Source organism: Calypte anna, chromosome 2 (genome assembly GCF_003957555.1).
Source record: "Calypte anna isolate BGI_N300 chromosome 2, bCalAnn1_v1.p, whole genome shotgun sequence".
NCBI classification, from domain to species: Eukaryota; Metazoa; Chordata; class Aves; order Apodiformes; family Trochilidae; genus Calypte; species Calypte anna.
Genome location: NC_044245.1, coordinates 145,415,607 through 145,436,512, shown reverse-complemented (window position 1 = coordinate 145,436,512; position 20,906 = coordinate 145,415,607). Strand labels below are relative to the sequence as shown.

The following is a 20,906-nucleotide window of genomic DNA, read 5'->3' as shown; positions in this document are numbered from 1 at the left end:
AAATACTTTATAAAAGTTGGGTTAGCAAACACTATATTATTTAACATGAATTCACAAACACGCACATACATTACAATTTCCCCCCTTTTCTTTTTAGACTCATTTTGGGAATTCCTTTTAACCACCCTCTCCTTTTTTTTTTGTAAGAATCCATATGCAAATTGACCACAAATACAATACTGGCCCTCAGGAAGAGGCCACCTCTTTGATATACTGATTCCATCAGTCCAGTTTGTAAATGCCTGTTCCATTTCGAGAGGCATTCCCCATTTATCCCACCTTTTTGTCATTTCATTCCAGAGATAACCTCCTTCACACTCAAGGTTACCTACTGGTATGCCAGCCCCCAAATTTTGCCAGCAACTTTTTCTAATTATAGAGGTTTGTAAGACCCACTACTGTTTCCTGTTGTCCTTTCCAGGTTGTTTCCAGGTTCCAGGGTCAGTTATGTTACTCTCCATAGCTTCCAGGGCCATCTCTACCCCTCATTGGTACCTCCACATACATAACAATTAGTAAGGTTTAATGATTTGGCAATATTTTCAGCGAGATTTACAAAAAGGTTTTTAGCAACTGTGGGAATTTCATATTTCACTCAAGTTTCCAATTCATGATAAAATGAGTGAAACAATAATCTGTGTTGCATTAATTCCCTAGATTTTTCTTTTATTATGGTACAGCTGGGGAGAACTACTCCCCTTTTAATTACTGCTTCCAACGGGGTCCCTTTGCATTGTTGAGGCCATCCCCATTTGGGAGCTGTATTCCAACAGGCACAACTCCATCCTGTGCCACCACAATAAAAATAAGTCCTGTCGAGATATTCTGCATCCCAACTGTAACAATTGGAAGGCATTGATTTCTCAGGCCTGAAGCATATATATATTTTTCACTTTCACTGTAATACCTCCTCCAGCCCAAATTACCACAACTAGTACATGGGTCATCATCAAAAGCATTACAGGCATCAAAAGTTACCCATACAGGGTAGCTTAAATTGGCCATAACTTCGCTCTTTGCAATCAGCCTAACTTCTGCTGAATTTGCCCTAATTTCCACCCCATACTGATAGGGGAGTTCTTGTGAATCAAAGCATAGGGTTTTATTTCCTTCTTTGCGGACCTTTACATTCATACAGTGTGTGGTATATTAAGGTCTGGGAGAGAATTTGTGCTCTTCGAGTTGCAGTTATGGGCAACGCGGCACGCACTGCCCAAGCCCCCCCACCAGACTCACCTGGGGTGAGGGCAGGGTACCATCCCCCAGGTGGGCAAGCAGGGGGGGCCCCATGTGGGCACCATGCACAGTCAGAGTATCATGGCAGGGGGCCCAGCCCCCTTCCCAGACCTTAACTCCCCAGCCCTGACCCACAGTAGGAGTTCTGGCCCCCTCCCAACACGGCCAGCCCCCCCCTGGCCTATTGTGTGGCTCCAGCTCCTGCTGTTAATAAATCTCCATCTCGTCCCTCTCTACTGCCTTCATCTCACTTCCTGGGCTAGGGGAGCTCCAGTGCCTGGGGTGGTGCTGGGGGGTCCTGGGACCATTGCAGAAGGGGGGTGGAGGTGGAATAATGGAACCATAGGGTGGTTTGGGTAGGAAAAGAGCTTGGAGATCATGGAATCCAACCCTTCCCCCAGCACTGCCAGGCCACCACCACCCCATGACCCTCAGCGCCACACCTCCAGGGCACGGAGATCATTGCAGACAGCAGCAGGGGCTGTAGGGCTGTCAGCTCTCAGCTTGGCAATAAAGGACATGGAGGTGCTGGTGGACACCAGGTTGACCATGAGCCAGCAAATGCACTCTTGCAGCAAGGGCAGCGAAGGTCATTCTGGGCTGCACTGGTTTCAGGGAGGTCACCCTTCCATTTTACTCTGGGCTGAGAGATCACATCTGGAGTATCTGGGACAGGTTAAGATGGCCATGGACATAGCAGGTTGCACCCGGCAGGGCCACAAAGAAGATGAAGAGTTGGAGCACCTGTGGTACAGGAAGAGGCTGAGAGCTGGGATGAAGGCTGGAGAAGCTCAGGGATCTTCCAGATGTGTTTGAGCACCAGGTGGAGCAGGGGGGAAGACAGAGCCAGGCTGTTCTGACACTGCCATTTCTCCTGGCAGTGAAATCCCATCTCAGTGTAAGAACATTTCTGGGTCCTGCTGTGAGGGGTGAAGCACTGGAAGAGGCTGTGGAGCCCCCAGCCCTGGAGAGCCTTCCAAGCCACTGAGAGGGGCCCTGCTCTGTGTGACTCCTCGGAGGGGGTCTTCCAATCTCACCTGAGGTTTGAAAAGTCCCCATGTGAATGTTGGTAAGGGTGACCTCTGGTGAGCAGGGAACAAACCTGAAATTTTTCCACGTGGGTTTATTTTAAGGTGGGTTGCTGGAAGGATTTGGTCGCTGGCATCACTATTTTCTCTTTTGGAGAGCAGCAGAACCTGAGATGCAGAAGATTTGAGAAAATGAACATTGCTGAGAGCAAGGAGTGGTTCTGAGGTATCAGTAGATGTGTTTTGCAGTAACACCCAGATGCCCAAGAAGACCATTTGCCCATGGAAAATGAGCAAGTGATGAGACTTCAAAGCCTGATCTTCAAATGTCATGGGTGGGATTTTGGGGGGTACCCGTGCTCCTGGACAAGCTGCTCCTGCTTCTCCCTCAGCTGCAATTGGGTGTCCTTCAGGGTTTCAGCGAAGACAAGGCTCCCAGGTGAGCTCAGAGCAACCTTCCAATATCTGAAGGGGCTGGCAGAAAGCTGGGGGAGGGCTTTGGACATGGAGGGGTAGTGAGAGGACAAGGGAAATGGGTTAAAACCTGGAGAGGGGAGACTGAGGTTGGAGATGGGGAGAAATTCTTTGGGGTGAGGGTGCTGAGCCCCTGGTTGCCCAGGTTGCCCCCAGAAGCTGTGGCTGCCCCATCCCTGGCAGTGTTGAAGGTTGGATGGGGCTTGGAGCTGGCTGGGCTGGGGGAGGTGTCCCTGGCAGAATCTTCCAAGGTTCCTTCCACAGTTCCATGCCTCTGTGACATTGCAGCCTCCCTTCCCCAGTGTCCTGTGGTGACCCAGGGACATTCTGACCCCTGGCCCTGGTCCTGCAGACGCGAGAGTCAAATCCTGGTGCCCACCATGGATGGTCGGATGTCTCGCCACGCCAACACGGTCATCACCTTCTACGACCAGCTGCTGCGGGAGATCCAGGCGCTGGTGGCCGAGAATGAGGAACTGCGGCGGGAAGTGATGCGGCTCCAGGCCGCGCAGAACGTCCGCAATTTCCCCCGGGACCAGATCGGGATGGTCCCCTGCTCAGCACCCCCCTTTGGTCCCACCACCCGCCCCACCACCATCAACTTCTCATTCCCCAGCACAGGTTGTAGGGCAGGGGACCCCAGACCCGGGGTGGGTCTGGGCTGAGGGCCAGCACCACAAACACCCCCCTTTTGTCACAGCCGCCTCCCAGAGCTGGGATACGGGGTTGGAGAAGAGCAGCACGTTCCACAACCCACCGTGGGGCATGGGGTCCCATGCCACTCTGCCCCCGGCGGCCGCTGCCACCTCTGGGACGATACCAACTATCTCCACGGAGAGAAGTAGGTGGAAATGAGCCCCATCCCCATTTCCATCCCCATCTCCATCCCATCCCCCAACTCCATCCCCAATCTCATCCCATGCTATCTCCATCCCCAACCCAACCCATCTCCATCCCCATCTCTATCACCATCTCCATCCCGATCCTCCAGGTCTACCCCCCATGGGATACTCCACCGAAGACTCCAGCATCCGCCGTCTCACCATGGTCTTGGACCGTCTTGCCTCCTCCGGCCAGACAGACGCCTCCTCTCTTCCCCAGATCTCTGTGTCCTCCATACACACCACCTTCCCCCTGAGGTACTCGGAGCTGCGGGGCTCGGGGTCGCTGCCCCCCTCCCATTCCAGCAGTTCCCAGGGCTGGCAGCAGCTGCTGGGGGAGGTGGCCTTCCAGCTGGACCGGCGCATCCTGGCCTACATCTTCCCCCACCGCACCCGCTTCTACGGCTTCACCCTCACCAACATCTTCGAGAAGATCATGGAGGTGGGACGAGCACCTGGGTTACTCCCACCCAACCAGAACCCTCCTGTCCCTGCAGAGCACCCTGGGGGGTGGGACACTGCCATCTCAGGGGGCCACCAGGGTGACCGTGTTCCACCTGCCCCCTCAGACCACCTTGAGGGGTGGGACAGTGTCACCTTGGGTGTCAGAGTCCACCCTTGGCACTGGGACGGTGCCTCTCGTGGGTTCCATCATGTTGACCCTATACCACCGGTCCCTTCGGACCACCCTGAGGGCCGGGATGGTGCCAGCCATGGGTCCCTTGCTGTGACCGTGTTCCCTCTCCCCACAGATGGCAACGGGGTCTTTGTCAGGTGGCTTCGAGGAGCAGCAGTGCCTGACACCTGCCCGGCGCTTCCTGGAGCTGATGGGGCGGCTGCAGTCTCTGGGCTACAGCCCCAAGGCCCACCCGGGGCTGAGCGAGTCCCTGGTCAATGCCTACGGGCTGCTGCCCGAGCCCCTGCGCCTGGAGGAGCGCGGGGGTCCTGCCCTTCTCCAGCGCCTGCTGGGCGACAGTCTGCCTGCCGAGCTGCGCCACGATGCCGGTGTCCTGCTGGAGTGTCTGCTGCAGATGGCACGGGAGGACGGGATGCCCATCTTCCTCTGGTGACACCACCCACACCAGAGAACTCCAAGGAATTCCAAGGAATCCCAATAAACCATGAGTGTGACCATCAACATGAGTGTCATCAACACAAGTGCCACCATCACCATGAGTTTCACCATTGACACAAGTGTCCCCATCACCGTGAGTCTCACTGTCATTGACACGTGACAGTGACAGCAGTCCTGGTGCACTGCCTGCTGGAGACGGTGCAGGAGGAAGGGATGGCTATCTCCATCTTGTGACACCACCCACACCAGGGAATCCCAAGAAACCATGAAGCGAGTTGAGGGGTGTGGGGTTGGTGCACACTGGGACAGACCCACTTGGGCACAACTTGGGGACAAAGGCGGGGGGGGGCCTGTGGGGGGGATGCGGGGGTCCTCAGGGTCTGACAACTCCCTATACCCCCACCTGTGGTGCCCCCTCCCCGGACCCTGTGCCAGTCACGCCGGGCCATGTGCCCCCTGGTCTGGCAGGGAAGGGGTTACAGCCCTGCGGAACCGGTCCGGGTATCACCGGCCCTGCGGAGCGGGTACCGGGACACGGTGGGGAGCACGGGGGGACATGGGGGCGATACAAGGGGGGGGACACGACGGGGAGCATGGGCCTAACTTGGGGGGACACAAGGCGGGACACAGAAGGAGCATTGGGGAAACACAGGGGGGACACAAGAGGAGGGCACGGGGGGGGGACATGGATGGCAGAGGCGGGAAACACGGTGGGGACATGAGGGGACACGGGGAGGCCCTGGGAGGACACGGGCGGTGCGCACAGGGGGGTTAGAGAGGGGCATAGGGGGACACGGGGGGACAAAGGGTGGCACAAGGGGGTACAGGGGAGACGAAGGGGAGAGAGTGAGACACAGGGGGGGACACAAGGGGCCACAGTGGGGGCACAGGGAGTACCGGGGTTGGCCACGAAGCTGGCAGGAATGCGGATGGCCAGTGCCAGGGTGATTAATTACAGCCTTGTCCAGCCGGTGGGTGATTAACAGCCCGGTGTAATTAATATCCTGAGGTATTTAACACCTTCTTTGCCTCGGTTTCCAACAGTAAGAGAGATTATCCTGAGGACAACTGGCTTCGGGAACTTGTAGAAGGTGAGAAGAATCTAAACAGCCCCCCTGTAATCCAGAAGGAAAGAGTCAGTAACCTATTGAGCTGCTTGGATCCCCACAAGTCTATGGGACCAGATGGGATCCACCCACGGGTGATGAGAGTGCTGGCAGAAGAGCTCGCCAAGCCTCTATCATCTATCGACAGTCCTGGCTCACTGGGGACATACCAAATGATTGGAAGTTGGCAAATGTCACGCCAATCCACAAAAAGGGCCGGAAAGAGGACCCAGGAAACTACTGGCCTGTCAACCTGACCTCAGTGCCTGGCAAGGTTATGGAGCAGATCATCCTCAGTGCAATCACACAGCACCTGCAGGATGGACAAGGGATTAGACCCAGCCAGCATGGGGTTAGGAAGGGCAGGTCATGTCTGACCAACCTGATCTCCTTTTATGATCAGGTTACCCGTATAGTGGATGAGGGGAAGGCTGTGGATGTGGTCTACCTGGACTTCAGCAAGGCCTTTGACACCGTCTCCCACAGCATCCTTCTGAAAAAGCTGTCAGTCCGCAGCTTGGACAGGGGCACTCTGGGCTGGGTTAGGAACTGGCTGGAGGGCCGGGCCCAGAGAGTGGTGCTGAACGGGGCTGCATCCAGTTGGCAGCCGGTCACTAGTGGTGTCCCCCAGGGATCAGTGTTGGGCCCAGTTCTGTTCAATATCTTTATAGATGATCTAGATGAAGGGATTGAGTCCATCATCAGCAAATTCGCAGATGACACTAAGCTGGGGGAGTGTCGATCAGCTGGAAGGCAGGAAGGCTCTGCAGAGAGACCTGGACAGACTGGAGAGTTGGGCTGATTCCAATGGGATGAGGTTCAACACGGCCAAGTGCTGGGTCCTGCACTTTGGCCACAACAACCCCATGCAGCGTTACAGGCTGGGGACAGAGTGGCTGGAGAGCAGCCAGACAGAAAGGGACCTGGGAGTCTGGATTGACAGGAAGCTGAACATGAGCCATCAGTGTGCCCAGGTGGCGAAGAAGGCCAATGGCATCCTGGCCTGGATCAGGAAGCAGGTCCAAGGAAGTGATTCTTCCCCTGTACTCAGTGCTGGTGAGGCCACACCTCAAGTACTGTGTCCAGTTCTGGGCCCCTCAGAAGGAGGGAAGAAGGAGGAAGGATATGGAGGTCCTGGAGCAGGTCCAAAGGAGGGCAACCAGGCTGGTGAAAGGGCTCGAGCACAGACCCTATGAGGAGAGGCTGAGGGAGCTGGGGCTGTTCAGCCTGAAGAAGAGGCGGCTCAGGGGAGACCTCATCGCTCTCTACAACTACCTGAAAGGAGTTTGGAGCCGGGGGGAGTTGGTCTCTTTTCCCAGACGACTTTCAACAAGACAAGAGGGCATGGTCTTAAGTTGTGCCGGGGGAAGTTTAGGTTAGATATTAGAAAGAATTTCTTTATGGAGAGGGTGATCAAGCATTGGAATGGGCTGCCCACTGAAGTAGTGGATTCTCCGTCCCTGGAGATATTTAATAAGAGACTGGATGTGGCACTCAGTGCCATGGTCTAGCAACCACAACGGTGGTTCAAGGGTTGGACTCGATGATCTCTGAGGTCCCTTCCAACCCAGCCAATTCTATGATTCTATGATTCTATGATCCTGGTACGGCCCGCGGATGTTTGTGACCTGCTGAGCTCCCGGAGGCCACCGGTGGCCCCGGTCAAACAAACAGTGGCCCCGGGCAAGCGGTGGCCACCGGCTGGCGATGGTGGCGATCGAGATGTCGGTTAAGGTGGCGATGTCCCCCAGTGCCGGGGGGATGGAGGCGGAGGCGTGCCGGAGGGAGGGGGTGGGACAGGGGCGGGGACCGGGTAGGGATCAGAGATCGGGCAGAGCTCCATCTCGGCTGCCGCCGCGCCCTCGGGGGAGGGAGCAGTCCCGGGAACGGCTACAGTGAGGCAGAAACCCTTGGTGCTGTGGGGCAGCACCCATTGGTGATGCCGGTGTCGTGGGGCAGAGCCTGCGAATGGTTCCAGCCCCACGGGGAGTGTGCAAGCGGGGGTTGCCGGCCCTGCCCCCCGGATGGGTGCTGCGGGACCCCGGCCCCGACCCGGGGCCGCTCCCGCACACCCCAGCTCCGGCCACAGCGGAGTTGCCTCCCGTGGGAGGCAGGGACACGCTGAGTCAGACCCACGGCCGTGGGGCAGTGGGACACACTGCGGGACAAAGCCTCGTGTCCCCAGTGCTTCCCCGAGCCCCAGCATCCCCACCAGTTCCAATGTCCCCAGCATCCCCCGTGTCCTCAGTAAACCAAACGTCCCCAGTGTTCCCAGAGACCACCATCATCCCATGTCCCCACCATTTCCATTGTCACCACAATCCCCAGTGCCCCCACAATCCCCAGTGTCCCTAGTGATCCCAGTGTCCCCAGTGTCTCCCCGTCCCCAGCATCCTTACCAGTTCCAACGTCCCCAGCATAGCCAGTATCATCCAGTGTCCCCAGTAAACCTACCAGCCCCAGTGTTCCTACTGTCCCCAACCATTGTTCCCATCGTCCTCAGTGATCCTAGTGACCCCGAGCATCCCCGCCAGCCCCAGTGTCCCCAGCAAACCAAACGTCCCCAGTGTCCTCACCGTCCCCAGTGTCCCCAGTGCCCAGCACTGTCCCACTCTGGCAGGATCGAGCAGCGTCGGGCAGGGTCCGGCAGCCCCACAGCCCCAGTGACGGTCGGTGGGTCTGAGGTGTCCGACCCGTGGGGCAGCCGTGGGGGCAGGGAGGTTCCAGGGAACCCGTTGGGCCGGGCCGGCCAGTGCTGGTCTCACCGCGGCTCAGTTCCGTGCTGCGCCGCAGAGTTCTGGGGACACTGGGGACAGCAGCCCCTGACTCCCCCCCAGCCCACGCGCCGGTGAGTGAGGGACTGTGGGATGGTCCGGAGTGGGGGACTGGGGGGCTGGTAGCGGGCAGGACCGAAGGGCTGGCAGCGCCGGGGAATGGGGGGTGGCACGGGGCTCAGTGCAGGGACCCTGGCTGTGGGGTCCCCCCAGATGTGGCTCTGGGAGTCCTGGCATCCTGCAGGGACATGAGGAGGGGCAGCCCGCTGCCAGCTGTCCCACCCCCCTGCACCGTTCCGGCAGAGCCCGGGGCGGCGTGGGACGGACCCTGGGGATACGGGGGACGATCCGGCCAGAGATGTTCCCACGGTGGCGTCTCGGCTGCAGCTGCGGGGGGAACAGGGTATGGGGAGGGAAACTTCCCGTTTTCCTGCCCCTCACCCCGGGTTTCTCTTCCGTGGGTGGCGTTGGGCACCAACAAGGGGATGTCGCGGTGCCCCTCACCCCGCACCCTGACACCCCCCCCCGGGCCCCCAACCGGGGGCTTGCAGCCCTGGAGTGGCTGTCGGAGGGGTTGCTGGCCCCCTGTTTCTCGGCGCTGAACGGGCTGCTGGACCTGCGGCCGACTACCGCGGAGCGGGGGCGGTGGGGGCAGCGCCGGTACGGGCGGTGCCGGAGTTTCACGGCGCGGATCCTGGCGGTACCAGGGTACGCGGGGGTGATGGTGCTAGGGCTGCCCTTAGCGGTGCTGGGGTTGCTGTTCTGGTTGCCGGTACAAGCGGTTCGGAGACCCTTCGCCTACCAGCATGTGGCCAGCACCGAACCGGGCCAGCCCTGGGACCTGTGGCAGCGCCGCAGCCTGACCCTACTCAGTGCCAACCTCTGCCTCCTACCAAGTGGATTGGCCAAGTTGAGTAACTTGGGCCGGAGCTCGCGGAGAGCCAAAAACATCGCCCGGAGCCTGGTACCGGCGCCCAATGGGGCCTGGGATGAGCTGGTGGGGCCGCGGCACCACCGGGACGGGGGATACAGGGGGACACGCAGCAGGGTGCAGATGGCAGTCCCATTGGAGTCTGTAACATCGGAACCAGTGTCCTCAGACCCGGTGCCACTGGACCCGGAAGCATGGGAGGCAGTGCCGGTGCCATTGAGTGATCGCTTCCCCTCGGACGCCGACATCATTTGCCTTCAGGAGGTTTTCGACCCCGGGGCTGCCACCATCCTGCGCCGGCAGCTGGGGGGCACCTTACTCCACGGCCTGCACGGGGTGGGGGGCCGGGGGCTGCGGGGAGGCCAGCTGAAGATCCTGGACAGCGGACTACTGCTACCCAGCCGGTACCGGCCACTGGCCGCACGCTTCCACAGCTTCCCCAATGGTGCCAGCGAGGACGCGTTGGCTGCCAAAGGGCTGCTGGTGGTCCAGGTGAGCCAGACCCCTACCCAGCCCCCTGGCTGAGAGTAGGGGGGGGGGAGGAGGGGGTGCTGGACCCCCTCTCTGAGGTTGCAGTGTCCCCCCAGGTGCTGCTGGGCTCGACGCGGGGCCGGTGGGTTGTGAGCTACATGGGCTGCACCCACCTGCAGGCTCCTGCATGTGGGGGGTCCCCGGGGGTCCTGGTGGTGGCGAGATGTATGGTGACACCGTATGTTGTCCCCCAGCACAGGCGATGCCACCATCCGGGAGGCGCAGGTGACGCTGGCGCTGGGGTGGCTGCAGAGGTTCCAGCAGGAGCAGGAGCAGCCGGGGGACCTGGTGGCCTTTGACATCTTCTGAGGGGACCTCAACTTCAACAACTGCTCCCGAGGTCTGGAGGGTGGCTTGTGTCCCTCTCCATGGGTGATGTATCCTCCTCTCCATGGTGGCTTGTGTCCCCCTCCCCATGGTGATGTGTCCCCTCCCCGCAGGTGACCAGCTCAACCAATGTCATCGTTCGTTTGAGGTGTACCAAGACCTGTGTCACCAAGGGCCTGGGCAGGACGTCCCCTGGGCCATAGGTGGGACCTGCCACCCCCTCTCCTCCCTGTCCCCAGCAGTGAAGGGACACAGTGGGGTCCCACTCATTCCTATCCCTCTTCCCAGGGACCCTCCTCAATTAGTGAAGATCTATGAGGAGCCAGCCAGTGTCCACCCCAGAGAGGATGAAGAGGTGACAAGGGAACACAGGGTAACATGGCGGGCATGACACAGCATGACATGGCTGGGGGCCCAGGGTGACATAGGAGGGGACAGCCCAGTGGTCCAGCGAGACCACCCAGCCAGGGAGGGGTGATGCCAATGGCAGGGTCCTCTGTCCCTATGTCACCGTGTCCCTGTGTCACCACAGACCCATGCCACGTCCCTGTGCCACCATGTCCCCATGCCTCCATGTCCCAATGTCCCTGCATCCCCATGCTACATCCCTACATCCCCATATCCCCATGTCCCAATGTCCCTGTGCCACCACATCCCCATGCCACCCTGTCCCTGTGTCCCCTGCCAGGATGCTGTCACAGCCGGGGGGCCGTCAGCAGTTCCTGGCTGCCCCCATCATCTCCAGTGGCCACCCCGATCCCGCAGCCCCTACTCCCTGGCAGGGCTGGCGCGTGGGTTACATCCTGCACCGCCTGCACCACGGCGCTGCACCACAGCGCTGCCCCACTGCACTTGGTGAGTGAAGCGGGGGGGGTCCTGGGCCCCCTGAGACCCCCCAGACCCCCTCCTGACCTCCTTGTCCCCACTGGAGGTGGCCGGGGTGGTGAGTACCTTCATCACCCAGTTGGCCACCTGCTCCCTGTGCTGTGGGACATCATGGGGATGAAACGGCCATGGGGCTGAAGGTTCAGGGACAACTAGAGACCCCTCGGGGACTGTTCCTTGGGGACACTTGGGGATCACTAGATGGGGACCCTTGGGGACTGCTCTATCGAAATACCTGGGGACTCAGCTCCCTGGGGACCCCCTGTCCCAGTGCCCCCCAAGCACACAGGCTGTGTGAGAGGGGCCCAAGGGCTCCTTTATTGGAAGGCACTGAGCTGGGGGGGGGCGTCGGTGGGGAGGACACAAGAACCCCCATGCTTGGGGGTGGGGCGGGAGCAATGGGATGGAGATTGAGCCCCAAATTGGGGGGGGGGTGTCAGTAAGGAAAGTTTAGGACTCCCACGGGGTGTGCATGAGGGGGGGCTGCTCCGTAGACTGTGCGTGTCTAGGAGTGGGGGAGATGCCCCACGGAGTATGTGGATGTGGAGTTGGGGGGCTGCCCCTTTGCATAGCTGGGAGGGGGGTGATGGGGAGTGCATGGGGGTTGGGGGGCTGCCCTATAGCCTGTGCATATCTAGGGGGGGCTGCCCCAGAGAATGTGTAGGTCTGGGGCTGGGGGGCTGCCTTATAGATTGTGCATGTCTAGGAGGGCTGCCCCACAGATAGCATGTTTGGAGTTGGGGGGCTGCCCCATGGGGTGTGCAGGTCTAAAGTCGGGGAGCTGCCCTATAGATTGTGCATATCTAGGAGTGGGCGGGCTGCCCCACAGAGTGTGTGAGGCTGTGGTCAGGCTCCACTCCGTGGGGGTCCGCAGTGGATCTGGAGTCTGCCCCCCAAGGGTCCACAGTGGGTCTGGGGTTGGGGTCCAACCCTGGGGGTCAGCAGTGGGTCTGGGGTCTCCCCCGGGGGTCAGTGCCCCTCAGACCCCCTTCTGCACCCGCCGGTACTCAAAGAGGCTCCCACGCTCAGCAAAGCTGCGGGGGGGCTCTGGGGGCTCCCGGGGGTCCCCCTCATCCCCAGGGGTTCCGAATCCACCCCTGCCGGGGGTCTGCAAGATCGATCTGGGGCATCAATCATGGGGGTCCCAGGGGGGCTGAGTCAGGGGGTGCCAGGGGCTTGCTCATGGGGGGTCCCAGGGGGTTGGGGGGCTTCTCATCGGGGTCCCAGGGAGTGGGTCATGAGGGGATTCTGATGGTGCGTGAGTGAGGGACTCCCGGGGGGGGCATTGCTCATGGGGGGTTCCGGGGGGCAGGGCTGAGGTCCCAGGGGTTCCCTCACAGATGGTCCCGTGAGTGGTTTCTCTGGTAGGGGTCCCAGGGAGGGGTGAGTGAGGGGGGTTCCAGGGGGGCTCAGGGGGGGATGGCTCATGGCAGTCCTGGGGGAGTCACGGGGAGGGTCTTTCACCCCTGGCTCCACGGGCACCGAGGTCTTGGCCCCCAGGATGATGGTGTGGCTGTCGCCAGGCAGCAGGAGGTTGAGGCCCGGGGCGCCGGGGCTGCCCCCTGGGGGGCAGAGGGGGCAGAGGGGCGGCATGGGGTGGAGGGTGTTCAGGGGGGACCGGGTGCTCAAGGGGGGCCTCAGCCCTGGGGTGTCTCTGCCCCTGGTCAGGAGAAATCCTGCCCTGAGACTGCCCTAAAGCTGAGCCCACCCTGGTGAGAGCGGACTCCCCATACACCCCCTGCCCCCCATGGGGGGTGACACCCATCCGCCCCCCTCCCCTCGTCTGCGTAAACCCCCACGCTTCCTGACCCCCATGCCTGGGGACCCCCATGCCAGATGCAGCCCCTGCTCTGTGGCACCCCCCCCCCCCCCCCATATTCCTTGTGCCCCCAATGCGGGGTAACCCCTATGTCCCCTCTGCCCCTATGTCCCCCCCAGGCCGTGTGCCCCCCATTCTGTGTGCTGCCCCTGCCCCCCATCTGGGGTGCCCCTCATGCCGATCCCGTCCTACCCCTCTTCCCCCAGTGGGGACTCCCCCTCCGTTCCAGGTTGGTCGTGGCTGGGGGGGAAGTCCACTGGGCGGGAAGTCCATGCCGGCAGCCGCCGTGCCGCAGAACCGAACCGCCCCGTGGCACCGGGCCGGGGCATCACGCGGGCGCGACCTTGTGCTGCGACACCGGGGTTGTCCCTTGGCCACCGGCGCTGTTGTCCCTTGTCCACGCCCGGTCTCGCTTGGCACCGAGCGACACCGGCGTTTCGCTGCGGCACCGGTACCAGTACCGGCAGGTGACGGCGTGGGCTGGCACGGAGCTCCGGTGACAGCTGCCAGCCCTGCGCCAGGCCACCGGCACCGGCACCGCCACCATGCCCGGTTGTGTAATCCCCACGCCGGGCAGCACCGGCGGGGCCGCGGGCACGGCACAAACCCGCGGCTTGATGTGGGTCCGGATGCGTGTCACGGGTGGCTGTGTGTCACGGGTGGCTGTGGGTCAGACTATGGGTCCCGGCTCTGTGACAGTTCGGGTTGCCGTAGGTCGGGCTGTGGGTCCGGTGGTGGGTCCTGGGTTGCCGTGGGTCCCGGTTGCCGTGGGTCGGGCCTGCCGCCGGGGCCGCCATCTTGTGCGGGCCTGTCCCCCGGCCCCAGGGGCTGCAATGGCGGTCACAGAGACCCCCCCCAGGCCATGAGGCTGCACTGGGGGGCACAGGGATCCCCCCACTGTGGGGCAAGAGTGGGGCTGAGTCCCCCAGGATTGTCTGTATGGGGGGTGGGGGTGTTTGGGAGGCTCATTGCGGAGGGGTCGTTGGGGGGGGTGATGGGATTTATGGCTGGGGGGTGATGATGGGGTCTCAGGGGGGGATGATGTGGGGTGTTTGGGGGGGGTGGTGGTCTCAGGGGGTGACAGTGCCGGTTCTGACCCCTCTCTCCCCCTCCGCTCAAGCCAGCGGGGGGCCACGATGTCCCACGAGAAGAGCTTCCTGGTGGGGGGTGAGGGCTTCCCGGGGCAGCAGCCCACCGGTCCCCCCCCCGTCTACCCGCAGCCCCCTACCCCCCCGGCCCCTACCCCCAGCCCCAATTTGCCCCCAACCCCCAGCCGTGTTTCCCGCAGGGGCCGGAGCCGTACCTCCCCCCGGGGCCATACCCCGCAGCCGGGCTCTAGCCCCCCGGGCCCTACCCCCCTCCAGGGCCCTACCCTGGGGGTCCTTACGCCCAACCCTCCTATGCCCAACCCCAGCCCATGGTCTCCAAGACTGTGGAGTAATGGGGCTGGGGGGCTGGGGCGGGGCACACCCTGCTGTGGGTGCTGGGTGGGGGAGTGTCACCAAAGGGAGGTCTTCATTTCAGCAGCATTCTAGGGGACCAGGGCAGTTACATGGCTTAGGGGGGGAGGAGGGGAATCCTGCCCTGAACCCCCTCCCAGAAACAGCTCAGCCCTGGGGAGGTCTCTGCCCCTGGTCAAGGGAAATCCTGCCCTGAGACCCCCCCAAAGCTGAGCCCACCATGGGGGGGGGTGTGTGTCTCTGTCCATGGGTGGGGGGTTTGGCTCAGGGACACTCGTGGGGGGTTGGCTTGGGTGCACCTTGTGGGGGTCGCTGCCCATGGGTCGGGGGGTCACCTCCTGCCTTGGTGGGCACATCTGCAGCTTTGGGGAGGCACAGATCCCCCCTAGGGATCCCCTCAGCCCCCCCTCTCTGCTCTTCCCTTGCCCCCAGCCAGATCCAGTCCCCCCCCGCTGGCAGTGGAGACCCAACACCCGCGTGGGTGAGCGGCGAGGGGCTCGGTGCAGGACCACTCCCCCCTCTCCAGCCCCCCTGACACCCCTTCTGCCCACAGCCCCCCTGCACAGCACCTACCACGAGGATGGACTCCCCTCCTACTATGACAACCAGGACTTCCCCTCGGCCCACTGGGATGACGAGCATCTGGCAGGCTCTGCAAGGTGGGACCCAGGGGCCTCGGGGAGGGGGGCTCAAGAGAACCCCTCCCCGTCTCACCTCTGTCTCCCCCCAAGGTGTTCCTAGTGCTGACCCTGCAGCTCAGTGTCACCATCACCTTCATGGCCATCCTCACCTTTGCCAAGGGGGTGAAGCGCTTTGTCCAGCACAATGTGTGGACGTACTACATATCCTGTGCCGTCTTCTTCACCTCCCTCATTGTCCTCAGCTGCTGCGGGGAGCTCCGGCGCAAGCACCCCTGGAACCTGGTGGCCCTGGTGAGGCACGGCTGACACCGGCCGACAGGGTCCCAGGACCCGGTGCTGGGCACCGTGGTGCCACCTGGCTGGGTCATGGGGTGGTGAGTACCATGGGGGACACCATGGGGACACCACAGGATATGGGGGACATGGGGACACACATGGGGACAGGAAGTGCTAAGACCTCAGCGATGGGCACCGTGGTGCCACCAGGCTGGGTCATGGGGTGCTAAGCACCAGAGAGTACACCATGGGGACACCACAGGGACAGGGGGTGCCAGGACCACGGTGTTGGGCACCATGGTGCCACAAGGCTTGGCAGTGAAAGAGAAGATGAGGTGGTGAGCACCAGAGAGTGCCACAGGGGACAATGTGGGGACAGGAGGTGCAGCATGTCGGTACTGGGGGTTGATGGGCACAATGGTGTCACCAGGCTTGGCAGTGGGGGACAAAGTGGGGCAGTGAGGTGCCAGGAGCTCAGTGTTGGGAGCGTTGGGCACTATGGTGCCACCAGGCTGGGTCATAGCGTGGTGACCACCAGAGGGGACACCATGGGGACATTGTAGGGACAAGTGGTGCCAGGACCACAGTGCTGGGGACATTGGGCACCATGGTGCCCCCAGGCCTGGTGCTAGGGCACAGCTGGGGGTCCAGGGGGTGTTTCCCCCCACCCCTGGGTGACGCAGCCCCCTGCCCACAGTGAATCCTGACAGCTTGTCCTACATGGTGGGGATGATCGCCAGCTTCTACAACACCGACGCTGTCATCATGGCCATTGGCATCACTGTCTTTGTCTGCTTCACCGTCATCATCTTCTCCCTGCAGGTCAGTGCTGGGAGGGGAGATGGTGGGTGACTCCCCCGGGATCTGGGCTGGGGACTCCAAAATGGGTGTGTGACCCTGGGGCTGCGGACTTGGGACCAGGCGTGTGATCCCCAAGTCTATGGTGGGCCTGGGGGCTCCAAGGGGAGCACACAACCTCCCCCATTTCATTGGTGGGGTTGGGGGCTCCACATGGGTTGTATGAAACACCCCCGTCCCTAACTCTATGGTGGGGCTGGGGGCTCTCCACTGGCTATGTGGCCCCCCTGGTTCTGTAGTGGGTCTGGGGGCTCCAAATGGGGCACAGGACCAACACCCCCCCCGGCTGTGTGATGGGTCTGGGGGCTCAGCACTGGGCTCCCCCATCCCCAGACCAAGTACAACTTCACCTCCTGCCGGGGCGTCCTCATCATCTGTTTGGTTGTCCTTATCCTCTTCTCCATCCTCTGCATCTTCATCTGCAACCGCATCATGGACATTGTCTACGCCTCCCTGGGGGCCCTGCTCTTCACCTGCGTGAGTTGGGATCCACTGGGATCAGCTGGGGGGCAGCCAGGGTGCAAGGGATGAGCTGGGATCCCAGGCATCAGCCAGGATCTGGAGGGACCTTTGCTGCTGCATGTATTGGGACCCACTGGGATCAGCTGGGTTCTGGGGGGCAGCTGGAATGGGATGGGATCCCATGGGATGAGCTGGGATCCTAGGCATCAGCCAAGACTTGGAGAGGGGGGGCATGTTGTTCAACTGCATGAATCAGAATCTTGGGGGGCTGAGATCCACTGGGATCCATCGGGGTGAGCTGGGACCAGGGGATCAGCTGGAATCTGGGGATCAGCCAGAATATAGGGGTGAGCCAGAATCTAGTAATCAGTAATGATCTGGGGATCCACTGGGACCTGGGGCTCCTCCATGATTTTGGGGGTGGGGATCTGGGAGGTTGGGATCAGCCAGGATCCAGTGGATCAGCTGGGATCTGGGGAGCAGCTGGAGTCTGGGGATCCACTGGGGTAAGCTGGGATCCTGCAGGATGAGCCAGGACCCCAGGGGGTGATGTGGGATCCTGGGACATCAGCTGGGGTCTCAGGATCAGCTGGGATCCCAGGAGTCTCCAGCTGCAGGGAGGAGGACACACGACCCAACCCTGGCTCAGGTGTGACGGGGGACAAGTGCCACCCCGGTGAGATGTCCCGGTGCCCTCAGGGTGCCCCCCACGTCCCTGGGGTGTCTGTGGGGTGTCCATGTTTAGGAACATGTTTAGTGTCTGTGGGGTGTCCACTGGTTTAGGAAGTCCAGGTCATGTCTGACCAACCTGATCTCCTTTTATGATCAGGTGACCCGTATAGTGGATGAGGTGAAGGCTGTGGATGTGGTCTACCTGGACTTCAGCAAGGCCTTTGACACCATCTCCCACAGCATCCTCCTGAAAAAGCTGTCAGTCCACAGCTTGGACAGGGGCACTCTGGGCTGGGTTAGGAACTGGCTGGAGGGCCGGGCCCAGAGAGTGGTGCTGAACGGGGCTGCATCCAGTTGGCAGCCGGTCACTAGTGGTGTCCCCCAGGGATCAGTGTTGGGCCCAGTTCTGCTCAATATCTTTATAGATGATCTAGATGAAGGGATTGAGTCCATCATCAGCAAATTCGCAGATGACACTAAGCTGGGGGGAAGTGTCGATCAGCTGGAAGGCAGGAAGGCTCTGCAGAGGGACCTGGACAGACTGGAGAGTTGGGCTGATTCCAATGGGATGAGGTTCAACATGGCCAAGTGCTGGGTCCTGCACTTTGGCCACAACAACCCCATGCAGCGCTACAGGCTGGGGACAGAGTGGCTGGAGAGCAGCCAGGCAGAAAGGGACCTGGGAGTCTGGATTGACAGGAAGCTGAACATGAGCCATCAGTGTGCCTAGGTGGCCAAGAAGGCCAATGGCATCCAGGCCTGTATCAGGAACAGCATGGCCCGCAGTTCCAAGGAAGTGATTTTTCCCCTGTACTCAGTGCTGGTGAGGCCACACCTCGAGTACTATGTCCAGTTCTGGGCCCCTCAGTTCAGGAAGGATATGGAGGTCCTGGAGCAGGTCCAAAGGAGGGCAACCAGGCTGGTGAAGGGACTTGAGCACAGACCCTGTGAGGAGAGGCTGAGGGAGCTGGGGCTGTTCAGCCTAAAGAAGAGGAGGCTCAGGGGAGACCTCATCGCTCTCTACAACTACCTGAAAGGAGGTTGTAGCCGGGTGGGGGTTGGTCTCTTTTGCCAGACGACTTTCAACAAGACAAGGGGGCATGGTCTTAAGTTGTGCCAGGGGAAATTTAGGTTAGATATTAGAAAGAATTTCTTTACGGAGAGGGTGATCAGGCATTGGAATGGGCTGCCCACTGAAGTAGTGGATTCTCTGTCCCTGGAGATATTTAAAAAGAGACTGGATGTGGCACTTAGTACCACAGTCTAGCCAACGGTGGTTCAAGGGTTGGACTCAATTGTAGTGGAACAAAGCAATCAAATGCCTCTGATTACTGAGAAGTGGGTGTGAGCTGGTATCAAATCCACCTGTGCCCAGTTAGGGCAGGCCCCCTATTGAGCATGTGCAAGACCAGGGGGCCAATAAAAGGTGAGGCTCACACCCACTGACTAGCTCACTCTTGGGCTAGTCCCAAGAGAGGCTGGTAGCTCATTGAGCCATGGTCAGATCTTGCTAGTTCCACTACGTGAGTGATAGAGCACAACTCAAAAGTCTAAACTGCTACACCTAATTAGACCTTGAGGCATCGATCCCTACAGAAAGGTTCGTCTCGCAACATCTGGTGGAGAATGCGGGCAACTTAAGAAGCAGAGTGTGAAGAGCTGGCAATAGGAACATTCTCCCTGATTTGAAAAAGTGCTTGGGCTAACACTCTCCCTGAAAGGTATGACCAGCAAGCTCTTTGGATTGGAAACCCGTGAGCAGAGGGAAGCCAAGATAAGGATTCTCTCTTTGGAAACCCCTGAGCAGAGGGAAGCCAGGAGGATGGAATCCCATGAGGAAGGGTTAAAACCCGTGTATGGAATCCCATGAGGAAGGGTTAAATCCCGTAATCTCATGAGGAACCAGCAAGCTCTTTGGAAACCCCTGAGCAGAGGGAAGCCAAGATAAGGATTCTCTCTTTGGAAACCTTTGAGCAGAGGGAAGCCAAGAGAAGAGCAGATACAGGAGGGAGAAGAACAACTCAAGACGGAAAGGCAGAGACTTTGTGAAAAGTACCTGGGCTGACATTGAACGGTTTGCCTAGGCTGCAGCAGTGTATGTTTGTATGTTTGTAAACTAGGGTTAAATCCGCTAAGCTATAAGTGTATGTTTGTGTCAGTGTGTAAAAATCCTGTAATCAGTGTTCTATGTTTGTAAGCTAGGGTTAAATCCCGTAAGCTATAAGCGCGTGTTTGTGTCAGTCGAAAATGTTTGTATAAATCCTGTAATCAGTGTTGTAAGCTATAATGAAAAAAAAAAAAGGGAAATGTAGAGAAACAAGATAAACCAGGTGCCTTGAGTTGCCAAAGAGTGGGTGTGAGTCCACCTGTGCCTGGTTAGGACAGGCCCCCTATTACCAGGGGGCCAGTAAAGGTGGGACACACCCACAGAGAGAAGCTCACTCTTGTGCGAGGCAGTGGAGAGGCCAGCAGCTCGTCAAGCCTCAGGAGCAAGAAAGGCTCTTCCTGCTACACTCAATGATCCCTGAGGTCCCTTCCAACCCAGCCAGTTCTATGATTCTGGGCCCCCGGGTGCCCCATGTCCCTGGGGTGTCCATGTATCCCTCAGGTGTTGAGGTGACCCAAAGTGTCCCTGAGGTGTCCCTGCCACCCCTGTCCCTGCGGTTCCTGGCAGTGGACACGCAGATGATCCTGGGGAACAAGCAGTTGGTGCTCAGCCCTGAGGAGTTCATCTTCGCTGCTCTCAACCTCTGCACTGATATCATCAACATCTTCCCCTACATCTTGGCCATCATTGGGCGGGCCAAGGAATGACCCCCCTGACCTCCCTGTGCCCCCTGACCACCCCCACAGCCACTCCCGTCCCCCCAGCCCCCTCCCCTCTGCCTCACAGAGTTTATTTCTCCTGCTGGGAGCTCGAAGGAGGGGGGCTGTGTCCCTCACCCACACTCCCCCCACTGTCAAAACCCCCATCCCTGTGCCCCCCCACCACCAAAAAAAAAAAAAAGCAGGACTGGAAGCACTGTCCCCATCTCCAGTCCATGTGGAGCCTCCCAACTCCGTCCTGCTCCCCCCCACGCATGTGCTGCCTGGGGGCCCCCGCTGGACCCCCCTGGGGCTGAGGGCAGGGTACCACCCCCCAGGTGGGCAAGCGGGGGGGGGTCCCATGTGGGCACCAGGCACAGTCAAAGCATCATGGCAGGGGGCCCAGCCCCCTTCCCAGACCTTAGCTCCCCAGCCCTGACCCACAGCAGGAGTCCTGGCCCCCTCCCAACATGGCCAGGCCCCCCCTGGTCTATTGTGTGGCTCCAGCTCCTGCTGTTAATAAATCTCCATCTCATCCCCCTCTACTGCCTTCATCTCACTTCCTGGGCTAGGGGAGCTCCAGTGCCTGGGGGTGGTGCTGGGGGGTCCTGGGACCATTGCAGAAGGGGGGTGGAGGTGGAATAATGGAACCATAGGGTGGTTTG

The 20,906-nt window shown here is 60.3% G+C and overlaps 1 protein-coding gene across 1 annotated transcript; it reads left to right on the top strand.

Annotated features, from left to right (window-relative positions):
* Positions 1-10,542: 10,542 nt before the first annotated feature.
* Positions 10,543-20,661, top strand: LOC103526262 (protein lifeguard 1). The gene is made up of 9 exons (XM_030445921.1): positions 10,543-10,566; positions 10,652-10,736; positions 11,052-11,218; positions 14,960-15,008; positions 15,081-15,186; positions 15,259-15,459; positions 16,142-16,266; positions 16,636-16,779; positions 20,101-20,661. Exons 5-9 carry the CDS (start codon positions 15,108-15,110, stop codon positions 20,248-20,250), a joined length of 699 nt encoding a protein of 232 aa, XP_030301781.1. The 5' UTR covers positions 10,543-10,566; positions 10,652-10,736; positions 11,052-11,218; positions 14,960-15,008; positions 15,081-15,107; the 3' UTR covers positions 20,251-20,661.
* The last annotated feature ends 245 nt before the right edge of the window (positions 20,662-20,906 follow it).

What these genes read in the sequence shown, in the direction of transcription:
- LOC103526262 (XM_030445921.1), top strand. Translation starts at nt 15,108, where the DNA reads ATGGACTCCCCTCCTACTATGACAACCAGGACTTCCCCTCGGCCCACT. An exon ending in CCTGGAACCTGGTGGCCCTG is followed by an intron (nt 15,460 to 16,141) that starts GTGAGGCACGGC and finishes CCCTGCCCACAG; the next exon opens with TGAATCCTGACAGCTTGTCC. An exon ending in GGGCCCTGCTCTTCACCTGC is followed by an intron (nt 16,780 to 20,100) that starts GTGAGTTGGGAT and finishes CTGTCCCTGCGG; the next exon opens with TTCCTGGCAGTGGACACGCA.